At 37.9% G+C, this 14,187-nt stretch overlaps 1 protein-coding gene across 4 annotated transcripts in view; it reads right to left on the bottom strand.

Annotated features, from left to right (window-relative positions):
• RAPGEF6 (Rap guanine nucleotide exchange factor 6) overlaps positions 1 to 14,187 on the bottom strand; it is a 235,071-nt gene that overhangs the window by 86,701 nt on the left and 134,183 nt on the right. For all 4 annotated transcript variants that reach the window (XM_061150833.1, XM_061150834.1, XM_061150831.1 and 1 more), the window contains exons 8-9: positions 5,670 to 5,847; positions 3,536 to 3,672 (exon numbers count right to left, since the gene is read on the bottom strand). In XM_061150833.1, coding sequence (XP_061006816.1) covers positions 3,536 to 3,672; positions 5,670 to 5,847 — 315 coding nt within the window. The remainder of the gene's footprint in view (positions 1 to 3,535; positions 3,673 to 5,669; positions 5,848 to 14,187) is intronic.

The following is a 14,187-nucleotide window of genomic DNA, read 5'->3' as shown; positions in this document are numbered from 1 at the left end:
CTTCACATCAGGTGGCCAAAGTATTGGAGTTTCATCTTCAGCATCAGTCCTTCCAATGAATATTCAGGACTGATTTCTGTTGGGACTGACTAGTTTCATCTCCTTGCAGTCCAAGAGACTCTCAAGAGTCTTCTCCAACACCACAGTTGAAAAGCATCAATTCTTGGTGCTCAGCTTTCTTTATAGTCCAACTCTCATATCCATACATGACTACTGAAAAAACCATAGCTTTGACTGATGGACCTTTGCTGGCCAAGTAATGTCTCTGCCTTTTAATATGCTGTCTAGGTTGCTTTTCAAGGAGCAAGTGTCTTTTAATCTCACGGCTGCAGTCACCATCTGCAGCGATTTTGAAAATCACCAAGAGAATAAAGTCTGTCACTGTTGCCATTGTTTCTCCATCTATTTGTGATGGACCGGATGCCATGATGTTAGTTTTTTGAAGGTTGAGCTTTAAGCCAGCTTCTTCACTCTCCTCTTTCATTTTCATCAAGAGGCACTTTAGTTCCTCTTCACTATCTGCTATTAGGGATGTGTCATCTGTGTATCTGAGGTTATTGATACTTCTCCCAGAAATCTTGATTCCAGGTTGTGCTTCATCCAGCCCAGCATTTCACAAGATGTACTCCGCATATAAGTTAAATAAGCAGGGTGACAATATGCAGCCTTGAGATACTCCTTCCCAATTTGGAACCAGTCTGTTGTTCCATGTCCAATTCTAACTGTTGCTTCTTGACCTGCATACAGATTTCTCTGGAGGCAGGTAAGATGGTCTGGTATTCCCATTTCTTGAAGAATTTTCCTCAGTTTGTTGTGATCTACACAGTCAAAGGCTTTGGCATAATCAATAAAGCAGAAGTAGATGTTTTTCTGGAACTCTCTTGCTCTTTTGATGATCCAACAGATGTTGGCAATTTGACCCCTGGTTCCTCTGCCTTTTCTAAATCCAGCTTGAACATCTGGAAGTTCATGGTTCACGAGCTGTTGAAGCCTCGCTTGGAGAATTTTGAGCATTACTTTGCTAGCGTGTAAGATGAATGCTATCGTGTGGTAGTCTGAACATTCTTTGGCATTGCCCTTTTTCGGGATTGGAATGAAAATGGACCTTTTCCAGTCCTGCGGCCACTGCTGAGTTTTCCAGATTTGCTGGCATATTGAGTGCAGCACTTTAACAGCATCATCTTTTAGGATTTGAAATAGTTCAACTGGAATTCCATCACCTCCACTAGCTTTGTTTGTGGCGATGCTTCCTAAAGCCCACCTGACTTCACATTCCAGGATGTCTTGCTCTAGGTGAGTGATCACACCATCGTGGTTATCTGGGACATGAAAATCTTTTTTTGTATAGTTTTTCTATGTATTCTTGCCACCACTTCTTAATATCTTCTGTTTCTGTTAGGCCCATACCATTTCTGTCCTTTATTGTGCCCATCTTTGCATGAAATGTTCCCTTGGTATCTCTAATTTTCTTGAAGAGATCTCTAGTCTTTCCCATTCTATTGTTTTCCTCTATTTCTTTGCACTGATCACAGAGGAAGGATTTCTTATTTCTCCCTGGTATTCTATGGAACTCTGCATTCAAACGGGTGTACCTTTCCTTTTCTCCTTTGCCTTTAGCTTCTCTTGACATACTCATCTGGAAGTAAGACCATAAACTCTTGGAATTTGAATCCACATCTGCCACGGATCAGCTGAATGAGTCTGGGAAAGTTGCTTCAGTTTCTCTACTGCTATAATGGGTGGAACAACATCACCTATCACAATTGAACTTTTCTGTCAATTAAAAATGAGTTTATTATAAATCAAGTAATAAATAGCAATAAATTCCAGACTGGAATAATGTCTGGCACACAGCAAACATTCAAAAGGAAAAAAAAAAGAAAAGGTGGCTAATGATTATGAAAAACTATTAAAAACTTGAATTTTAAGGTATACCTAACAATATACCAAAAATTTCTAATGTTAGGAAAATACTGCTCTCAATTTATACCGAAGTATTTAATGCTGTAAAGAGACATATTGCAAAGCCTACTGCATATCCATGAAAGACTACTTATTCTCATTTAATATTCTTTTTATTAGTCTAAACTTTCAAAAATTTTAATGTGATTTAAGGAAAATCCAGATTATCAGTTCTTAAGGAGAATCAGTGGCAAGAAGAAATATTTTTGTCAAAACTGTGGGGCTTTGTTATTTCAAATATAAAATATAATTATTGTGTAATTTTACAATTATACAAGTTACGTGAGGACAGGGCCTGTGTTGGGTTTTTCCACCACTATCCTCACAGTGTTTAGAATAGTACGTGGCCAAAAGCAGGCACACAAGAAAGTTTTGCTGACAGAACTGTAAAAAATTAAAAGACAAAATTTGTGGAAAAGTTATTTGAAATACTACTGTTTGTATAGTCGTCATTAAAAGTTTAGTATTTTCCTCCCGTGTTTATCTTATCTCACACTGTTGAACTATTTAGATTATTCTATGCTTTTAAAAAAATTTGATACTATATTCATTTGTTCAAACTTTTTTTTTTAGTATATCCCATGTGTTAAATGTTTTCTAGGATACGGGGAAAAAGTATGTAAATGAAGCTAGAGGTAAGGCCCCACCTTCAAAGATTTCTATCAAATCAAAGATTTCTATTACAATCATTTGAAAACCTATATGATATTATAACCTGTGGCCATATACTCATTTAGTTAACCAATGCTTATTTGGGGGATATATTTTGGTTATTTCCAATTTTTAATATTATACACATGTCACAATGAATACCTTTTGCCATAACCCTGAGTTTTATATTGTGTCTGGAGGAGAGACATTCAGAAGGGTAATGATAGATTAGAGACTGTTAAAAGCCCATGTTAAAAATTGCTAAATGATTTTCCAGAAAAACTGCTTATATTCCTATTAACAGTATATATGACAATGTTCATTGACTGATATCTCACTATCAATTTTTATCAGTTCAATAAGAAAACCAGTGAAGTGCTACCTAATAGCAGTAACACATTTCAATTCCTCTGAATCCTCCCCTTCACCCATCCACAAGTTGCCATCCAAGCATTTTTTTAAAACAAAACTGCCACATAAATGCCTCAACTAACAGCAAGCAGTTCACTAGGAGGCACAGGTATGAATACATTTCCTTCATTTAAAAAGAAAATGGGTAATATAAAAAAGGGATAAGGAGATTAAATACTTGATAAACATTTAATAATATTATAAATATACTAATAATAATTAAGAATATTTTCAAGTCTTACAACTTAATTTGAGAAGTTAAACAAATTTGGCCCAATGAATTACTGAACATCTATTTTGTGTAAAGTCCATGGCAGCCAGGAAATCAAAATTGAGACAAAATCAAAAATGAAACTTATCTCTTCAGATATTATAACTACCCCAAAATCAGCATTCATTTAAAAAACTGTATAACTTTTAAGTCAAGATTTATACAAGTTTATGAAAATTAAACATTCTAAAAATTAGCTGCCACAACCAAGTAATATGTACCAGTTATTGGCTAACCTACCTCTTGCCCATCTTCAAGAATAATAGCTCCAGCCTGCTCTACCACTTCAAAAATCATCACTGAGCAGAGTTCTCTCCTTACAGACATAGTCATGTTTGCAAAAGCAGGAAGTTGGTGCATAAACTCCAGCAATTGTTCTGTTAAAAAACAGAAATTCTAGTTTAGTGCTCATCAAGGACTACAATTTAAAGATACAATAAAATCTAGAATCCAATATCCAATTTCCTAATCAACTTAGGAATTCATGATGCTTAACTAGAGAAGCCAAGATGCAAGATGACTGTTGCTTAAAAAAATCTGGTTAATGGATACATTCAGACTCACACAAAAATACCGGCATAATGGAAGACACCAGAATTCAGAGAAAACCTGGAAACTACAGGCTTAGATGAGGCTGGAGAGTTTAGCTAATTTTCCTTGCAGGAGATGCTATTTCATGGTGGTTAGGTTTAGCGATGCCCTTTGATCTGATAAATTACTGAAAAGAGCTTCTGTCTGTTTCTTATGGGCTAGAGTTTTAAGTAGTTATTAATAAATGTCAGTAAGTAATTAAATTAGGGATAACAAATGTGAATACTACTTTAAGACTTGTCAAAGCAAATACAAGGTAACTGTCTAATTTAACCAAGAACTGTTTGAGTGCCTGAGTCCATTCCCTTGTATAGATATGTGAGCAATAAAGACAAATATAAAGAAAAAAAATACATTTAAACAGTCAGCTAAAGCTGAAGTAGACGGAAATGATAAGGAGTTATCAACCCACAGATAACTGTAAGTTAATTATGTTTCATTTTTAAAATAAACCTTGTAAAAAGTGCATAGTGTACAATTCTTTATCACTGAAAATGCACTTACAGTTTCTGTCCAGATAGCATTCACAACATGAGTCTCAACTCCAGGTTGTGTAACTATACTATATGTTATCAGCATGATAAGGAATGTTTAAACATATTGATCTTCACTCCCATAGACTATAATAATTACTAGCAGTATCTTCTGATTTGAATCACAGCAATACAACTCTTTTAAAACAGAAATCTATGATAAAATTTTAAATGAATCATAATATATAATGATACTAAGTAATCTTTGTCCTTAAAGATGACATTAGCATCTTTAGTATTATTCAATCTCTAATGTAAATTACAAGAAATTAAAGAAAAATTCATAAAATTTGAATCAAAAGCTGGAGAGGCAAAACTGATTTTTTTAATAACATCTGAAATCTTTTAAAATTCACAGACACTGGACACCGATGTCCTGTGTTGTAAATGTCTTATGGACATGAAAGGGAAAACCACTTTAACGTAATCAAAGCTTTTGTTTTGCTGGGGCAAACAGCATGGGAGGCCTCTCATCACCCAAAGATCGTCAGGGTTGATTCAGCTGATCTGGTTGTCCAGCCAAGTGTCCCCTTCCTCCCTTACTGCTTCAAGCATGTGTCCCTCCTGAAGTTGTACACTTAGTCAAAGATGACAAGCTGTCCCGATACAGGAGTATCTTGAAGAGAACATTCCCTGACAAAGGGGAACCAGCCTTTGGTTAAGGGTATATGAGGATTGTGTTCCACTGCTAGAACCTCTGAAAAAGCTCTCATTATCAGGGCAGCTAGCCTCAAAGATGTCCCCAGACAAATCCGGCCTCTTGATGGTCATGTCTGGATGCAGTCCCCTCCCTCACTGCATGAGGGTTGCTCTGTGTGACAAACATAATTGGGAAGAAGCAATGATGTGTCATTCCTGAGGTCAGATCAAAAAAGACACTGTGGCATCTGCCTTATTCTCCCTTGAATTACTGGCTTTGGAAGAAACCAACTGCCATGTTGTGAGAACTTTTAGGCCATCTCTGGAGGGGCCTGCGTGGAGAAGAACTGAGGTTCTATGACCAAAGTCACATGAGCAGCCACCTTGGAAGCAGATCCTCTAGCTCAGCCCAGTGAAGCCTCAGATGACTATAATCCCTGCCACATTCTGACTACAACCATTTGAGACAGAATGAGCCAGAATCACTCAGCTAGGCTGCTCCTGAATTCCTGACCCACAAAAAATTTTCGGCGATAATGTGTCATGCACCAACAGGTAACTATATATACATTAAACTATATATTCCTATTGTGAACAGATGTATTTCTTACCAATGTCGTCATCAGTTTTATCTGCAGGTTCTTTTTCCAGACATTCTCGGACAAGATCCCGCCCCTGCAGAGGATCTGTTCGATCAATCTCTTCATCTTCCTCTTCTTCATCTTCAGAATCAACAGGTCCTTCTGGAAGACGTGTTAAATCGACATCTCCTACCTCACTTTCGGTAGCCTACAGGAAGAAATCTTGATCACTTATCACTTCATGTTATAAAAATTATGTATTACAACCTGAATGAAATAAAACGATCCCTTCCACTAAATATTATCAAGAATTAGGCAACACTGTATGTTGTATCAAAAACAAAATGATACTTATTAATAAAAGGTTCTCTGCCCAAAATACAGGCCATCATTTCACAGTGTGACATCTAAATTGATGTCTCAAAGAGTAAGTATAAAATGGTCAAGAGATTCAAACATCACTAAATGTATTAATACATTTTTCCAAAAAACACTTATATTCCTCAAAAGTACATTTCTTAAAATATTAAGTGAAAGAAAGAGAAAGACAGTTTACAAACAATCATTATAGGAGTACCTTCTTAGTTTATGTTGGCTATTTTAAATAAGGTTATTATTCTTTCACCACAGGTTTAGAGTCTAGTAGAGTAGGGAGTCACATAAATTAAGAAATAAGTATAAAACAGGTAAATAACAGTACTGAAAACTGCTAAAATGCAACAACTATGAAGGACTGAACAAATACTTAATCTCTTTCCAATAACTCAATCTAACAACCTAACAATAAGCAAAGAAAAGCCAAGGTTACTCTAGGCAATCTTGAAGAAAATAAACTTATACTAACAAGCTGAACTTTGTAAATATACTAGTCTCAGATATTTGTAAAAGAATTACCAGATTTTTTTTTTTAAATGTAAATTTAAATGTCACTCAGAAAACAATGAGAATGTATTTTGGGAAATAAAACTCTGCTGAAGTGGACTATTCAGCAATATTTCTAAACATTATACTCACTTGATTCATATTATAAATGAAAAAGCATGAATACTGAAGCAGATATGAAAAAAGTGAGTAGAACATACAGGAATTTTCATAACAAATAAGCACTCATATGAGAGTATTAACTGAAAACTACAGAACCTTCATTCAAATACCTAAGTCTCATCTCCTGTGTCAAACATTCACTAATTTGTTCCTCTCCAACTTAACCCACTATTTCAAAAGGAAACAGTACCCCGTTTCTGGCTAGGTAAGCTAAGGGAGAAAGTCCTTTCCTATGGATTTTTATAATTGGAGCTGGAGAGTAGAGCATCTTTTCTTCTCTGGTTGATGAATTGGCAGAATATGATGCAGCCCACAGCCACATGGGAATGCCTTTCTGTGGTGGGAGAAAATGGAATCAGCTGACAGAGAAAGGGGTAGAGGAATGCAGAGGAAGGACACTGAAGAAGAAGACAGCAGACATAAAGAGATCAAGACTGACACAAAGCAACAAAAATCAAAAACCAAAAATGTGTCATGCAGGACAGAGATGGAAAGAGCGGAGCATGTGCGGCAAAGATGACCTCTGACAGGAAGTGTCACAGAGGGCGAGGGAGGAAGAGCAATCAAGCTACCAGGAGTGAGATGACTAGACAGACAGGGGCAGACACAAGCATCCAGGTTCCTTGAGGTCAGAGTTGCCTCTGTTTTCTCTGGGGATCAATAAATTATTCTTTCTGGCTTTTGTTATTTCAAGTTAAGGCTCTGATACCTCCAACTGAAAGAGTTCTGATTTGTTTTATAAGACCACGTTCTATACTTCCTATGGACTTCGGCACAGCTTTCAGTAAAAGTTTTAATGAATAGTTAAACTACATTAAAACACCTAACTTGAAATCTTTAAGATTAAACAAGCTGGCTCTTAAGGATCATAGAGGGGCAATCCTGTCTTACATGACTAGCATGCTCTCTTAAGTCATTTTTGACTATGACATGTTAGTATTTAAGTGAATCTCATTTCTAAATGATGTATCTTTGGAACTAAAAACTTGCTAGCAAGTTACAACCTCTTTTCAAAAGTAAGTAGCTTTAATTTAAATGTGCAGATACTAAAATGACTTTTCCAAAACCCAATCTATTTACAAACACTGATTTTAACCTAAGAAATGAGTGTTAGAAAGTGAAGTAACATTTTTCACACAAGTTAATAAAATTTTTCAGAATTTAGACACTCACCTCTGATATAATGGTCTTTTTCTCTCCTATCAAGCTTTAAGGATAATCTACCTTAAATCTGAGTTCTTAACTACCCTGTCTTCAACTCAATCTCAGGTTTTCATCCTCTGATCCAGACTATTTCAACCTTATCTCATCCTTACCTTTTAGATTTTTTCTGATAAAAAGAGGGATAACTCACAATATTAATAAAGGTAAGATGCAATTCAGTTATGTGGACAATAAGGAAGGCTTGCCATCACTTGCATGAAAAATAAAGGTATTAAAATAACTTTTTGGGGAGAATGAAAATCACGGGTAGGGATTGGGAGAAGGCTACTAAGATAACTCTTAGGAACTTTTTAAGGCCATCTGAAAAGGAAAGAATATAATTATTATCATGTCTTCTTTTACCTGAACATTTTTCAAAAGAAAAAGAGTGAATAAAATTAGTTAAGAGAATATACTCAACTGCTAAAGCATTCAGAGCCTACAAGAGGGATGATGTGGTAAAATAAGAATTAAGAATAAAAAATATCAAAGAGTAACCAGAAACATGCTATAAAATTAAAAAGGTTTTCATAGTTAAAAAATAAGTAAACAAAAAGTTCAATGTACAGTCCAAGGTCTTAGTCTCTGACTAAACAAACAGAAGCCAAATCTTTAAGGTAAAGGTAGGTATGATGACCACCAAGACTGGAAGTCACTATATGATGCTGCTGAAGATGCAGTTCCTAGGAAAGTTTCTTTAATAATTAAATATTTTAAAATATGTAGTATCCACAGTGTCTAGCATACAATATAGAATTAGACAGATGAAGAAGCTAGAAAATGTGACCATAACCTGGAGAAAAACCAATATAAGAATATCTAGGAATGATGAAATTAGGAGACATGAATTTTTGACACTTAAGTAAATTCAGGGATTTAAAAGAAATTACAAACATAATTAAGGGTAAAATGGGAAATACCAATAAAGAAATGTAAATTATAAAAAGTAATTTGAAGAAGAGCAAAAAAACAAAACGAACAACAACAACAAAAAAAACAAAAACAAAACACCAAAAACTACCAAAACTGAAGCAAGGGCTTCTAACAGGTAAAGAATCCACCTGCTAATGCAAGAGATACAGGTTCAATCCCTGGGTCAGGAATATCCCCTGGAGAAGGAAATGGCAACCAACTCCAGTCTTTTTGCCTTGTAAATTCTAAGGACAGAGGAGCATGGTAGGCTACAGCCCATGGGGTCGTGAAGATCCAGACACGACTGAGTGACTAAACAAACTAAAGCAAAGAGAGGAAAAAAGCAAAAAAGAAAATTTAGCAGAGCCTCAGAGACTCAATATGATAATATCAAAGTTGTTACAAAAACAGTAGGTCAAAAGATATGCCACATTCATTAAGTTAGGGTATGAAAAAATTTGAAGGTCTGGCCTTTCAACTATTTTATCCCAGCAGCTGGGATACAGTAGACCCTCAGAAAGATTATGACAAATGGATTAAGCCCAGGGAGGAAAATGTATAATGGTCAAAGGGCTAAAAAGTATTAAACTTTTTGTGTTTTCCTTTTCCCATAGTATGAATGTGTCTCTTTGTATATGTATAAATATAATTCGGTGAGGTAGACAATCTGAGGTGATTTTCTGTTGACTTGGCCTTCTCCAAATAAACCACCAGAGGATATTCTTTTTCCGTCTGCACCTACATAAACATGAAGCTCTATGAGGAGAACTGCACATTAGAATGAGAAGTTACACAAATTACAGAAGCCACATTTTCAAATTTAGAGCAAAGATTAAGCTGAACCTGAGATTTTCAGTGCTTATCTTTACTGAATTTCCATTTTCAGTATTTCATTCAACCTTTTTCATGGATCATTTACTCCTTAGGTTTCCTCTTAGTCTTTCTAGTCAGGGCAACATCCCTGTGAAATTACTCCTTCACATAATCCATTCTAGGATGGCCCAGTCCAGTATCTCTACAACAGGGCAGGTAGGAAGGCAAGGTCTCCTTTGTTCTGGATTATCAATCAGTTAGTACTAATCCTATGCATTTTCCCTGGAAACAATATTGATTTCTATTTTCAAATGTTATTCAACTAAACACATGTTTAGATTGCTTCTTAACTGCCAACACTGCTTAACTCAGAATGAGATACAAAAGGAAGAAAATGCATACTAAAAATCAATTATGATGATGAAAGATCAAGCTTACAGGTTAAAAAGCTACACTAGAAAGTTTCATACAGTCAAAGCTATGGTTTTTCCAGTAGTCATGGACAGATGTGAAAGTTGGACCATAAAGGCTGAGTGCCAAAGAAATGAGAGTCCCTTGGACTGCAAGGAGAGTAAACCAGTCAATCCTAAAGGAAATCAACCCTGAATATTCACTGGAAGGACTGATGCTGAAGTTCCAATACTCCAACCACCTGAGATAAAGAGCTAACTCATTGGAAAAGACCCTGATGCTGGAACAGAATTGAAGGCAGGAGGAGAAGGGGATGACAGAGGATGAGATGGTTGGATGGCATCACCAACTCAATGGACATGAGCTTGAGCAAACCCCAGGAGATGGTGATGGACTCCAGGGAAGCTTGGCATGCTGTAGTCCCTGGGGTCACAAAGAATCAGACTCAACTTAGCGAATGAACAATATCAACAACAGCAGCACAACATAAAAAAGCAGAGTGAAAAAAGTTATAAGACCCACAGAAAAACTGCTGTGGGTTCCAACATGTGAGAGGCAATACAAAAATGTCATCTAGGTGGAGCTGTAGGAAGAACAGAATTACCAAAGTAGGACTAGGTAAAGATAAACTCATTCAGGGAATAGCATATGTATTTGTCATGGACTAGAATCTAGAATGTGTTAAATGAGAAACAGTGGAATATAAAACCAGACTTGCAGATTGTGGTCAGAAATTTCAGGAAAGGAATTGAGGCTTGTGATTTGAATATAAATTTGAAATGAAGGGTGTAAATTAGATAACGGTGAAGCACTGAAGATTTTTAAGTAGAGAAGGAAAGTCATACTCTTCTTACAATGAAAGTGGAAGTTTAAGAAATGGACCTATACACAGAAAACTACAAAACATTGTTGAAAGAAATCAAAGAGGACACAAACAGATGGAGAAATATACCGTGTTCATGGATTGGAAGAATCAATATTGTCAAAATGACCATACTACCCAAAGCAACTTATAGATTCAATGTAATCCCTATCAAGCTACCAACAGTCTTCTTCACAGAACTAGAACAAATAATTTCACAATTTGTATGGAAATACAAAAAACCTCGAACAGCCAAAGCAATCTTGAGAAAGAAGAATGGAACTGGAGGAATCAACCTGCCTGACTTCAGGCTCTACTACAATGCCACAGTCATCAAGACAGTATGGTACTGGCACAAAGACAGAAATATAGATCAACGGAACAAAATAGAAAGCCCAGAGATAAATCCACGTACCTATGGACACCTTATCTTCGACAAAGGAGGCAAGGATATACAATGGAAAAAAGACAACCTCTTTAACAAGTGGTGCTGGGAAAACTGGTCAACCACTTGTAAAAGAATGAAACTAGAACACTCTCTAACACCATACACAAAAATAAACTCAAAACGGATTAAAGATCTAAATGTAAGACCAGAAACTATAAAACTCCTAGAGGAGAACATAGGCAAAACACTCTCGGACATAAATCACAGCAGGATCCTCCATGACCCACCTCCCAGAATATTGGAAATAAAAGCAAAACTAAACAAATGGGACCTAATGAAACTTAAAAGCTTTTGCACAACAAAGGAAACTATAAGCAAGATGAAAAGACAGCCCTCAGATTGGGAGAAAATAATAGTAAATGAAGCAACTGACAAAGCATTAATCTCAAAAATATATATACAAGCAACTCCTGCAGCTCAATTACAGAAAAATAAATGACCCAATCAAAAAATGGGCCAAAGAACTAACCAGACATTTCTCCAAAGAAGACATACAGATGGCTAATAAACACATGAAAAGATGCTCAACATCTCTCATTATCAGAGAAATGCAAATCAAAACCACAATGAGGTACCATTACACGCCAGTCAGGATGGCTGCTATCCAAAAGTCTACAAGCAATAAATGCTGGAGAGGGTGTGGAGAAACGGGAACCCTCTTACACTGTTGGTGGGAATGCAAACTAGTACAGCTGCTATGGAGAACAGTGTGGAGATTTCTTAAAAAACTGGAAATAGGGGGAGGAGCCAAGATGGCGGAGGAATAGGACGGGGAGACCACTTTCTCTCCTACAAATTCATCAAAAGAATAACTGAACGCAGAGCAAACTTCACAAAACAACTTCTGATCGCTAGCTGAGGTCATCAGGCGCCCAGATGAGCAACCCATTGTCTTCCAAAGGAGGTAGGACAAAATATAAAAGATAAACAAAAGAGCTAAGGACGGAGATCTGTCCCGGGAAGGGAGTCTTAATAGAGGAAGTTTCCAGACACCAGGAATCCCTCGCACTGGCGGGTCTGGGGAAGTGTTTGAATCTCCGAGGGCAACCTGACTGGGAGGGGAACAATAAATAAAACCCACAGATTACGTGCCTAAAAGCAACTCCCAAAAGAAAAGTACCCCAGACGCCCGCACCCGCCACCAGCGAGTGGGGGCTGAACGGAGAGGAGCGGGCGGCATTGCTTAGGGTAAGGACCGGGCCTGAGTGGCCTGAGGACAATTGGAGGGAGCTTTTTTGAGTTACCAACTTAAACTGTGGGATAGCAAAAGAGAGAGAGAAAATTAACCGCCCGAACACACTGCCGGCCGTTCGCAGAACAAAGGGACCGAGAAAGTCCAGAGAAGAGCTCGCAGGCTGCGGGCTGGCCCAGCCTCGCCGGAGGCAGGAGGCAGGGGGGAGGGGAAGGGGCAGGCTCGGCCCCAAGGACCGCATCCCCTACAGCACTGCAAACAGGCCTCCAGTTTCTAATCAAAGACCTCCTGAGATTCTGGATGGTCGGCATCTGCCGGGAGGGTTGCGGTGAGACACAGGGCACAGGCACCCGACCGGCGCGCGGGCGGGGACTGGGGGGGCGGGGGATGCGGAGGGCAGAAGGTGCGCCGCACCCGGGGAGAGTGCGCCCGTCAAGCCCCTCGCTGCCTGGACCGCTCTGACGGGGAAGGCACAAAAAGCAGGCGCAGCTTTTTATTCCGCACTTTTGTGGAACACCCGAGGGCTGGAACCGCGCGCAGCGCAGGGCACGCTCCATATACAGCAGCCGGGAGCCTGAGCAGCGCAGACGGAGAAAGCAGCGCCAGCCCCTCCCCCGCAGCGCGACGGAACTAGCAACCCGAGTAAGAGACCACCTCCGCCCGCCTGTGTCAGGGCGGAAATAAGGCACTGAAGAGACCAGCAAACAGAAGCCAAATAAACAAAGGGAACCGCTTCAGAAGGGACCGGTGCAACAGATTAAAATCCCTGTAGAGAACACCGACTATACCGGAAGGGGCCTGTAGATATTGAGAAGCGTAACCTGGAACGAGGAGCTATCTGAAACTGAGCCGAACCCACACTGACCGCAACAGCTCCAGAGAAACTCCTAGATATATTTTTACTTTTTTTTTTTTTTAAGTAAGGAAAAAAAAAATTTTATTTTTTCTTTTTTATTTTTTCCTCTTTTATTTTCTTTGATAATTCCCTATTCCTCCCCCAGTACTCCTTAACTTTCATTTTCATAGATTTTTACGAGTTTTTTAATTAGGAAAACCTTTTTTTCTTTTTTTTCCTTTTTCTCTTCTATTTTCTATTTTTCTTTTTCTCTTATTTCTTTTTAAAGTGCTCTATTACTCCTCTACTACTCCTTAATTTTCATTTTCATTACTCTATAACCTTACCAAAAAAAAAAAAAGAAGAGAAGCCCTATTTTTAAACCGAACTTCATATATATTTCTAAAATTTTTTGTTTTGGTTTTTGTTTTTAATATAGTATTTTTAAGAGTCTAACCTCTACTCTAGATTTCTAATTTTTGTTTTTCAGTATATGATATAAATTGTGAACATTTAAGAATCCAGTATTCAGTTCCCCTTTTTATTCAGGAGTGTGTTGATTACTCTCTCCCACTTTTGACTCTCCATTTTCTCCCTCAGATCACCTCTATTTCCTCCCTCCCCCTTCTCTTCCCAATCCAATTCTGTGAATCTCTGTAGGTGTCTGGGCTACGGAGAACACTCTGGGAACAGACAACTGCGTAGATCTGTCTCTCTCCTCTTGAGTCCCCGTTTTTCTCCTCCTGCTCATCTCTATCTCCCTCCTCCCTCTCCTCCTCTTCATGTAACTCTGTGAACCTCTCTGGGTATCCCTAACGGGGGAGAATC

Source organism: Dama dama, chromosome 9, assembly GCF_033118175.1.
Source record: "Dama dama isolate Ldn47 chromosome 9, ASM3311817v1, whole genome shotgun sequence".
NCBI lineage: Eukaryota > Metazoa > Chordata > Mammalia > Artiodactyla > Cervidae > Dama > Dama dama.
This window is presented reverse-complemented; position numbering and strand designations above follow the sequence as displayed.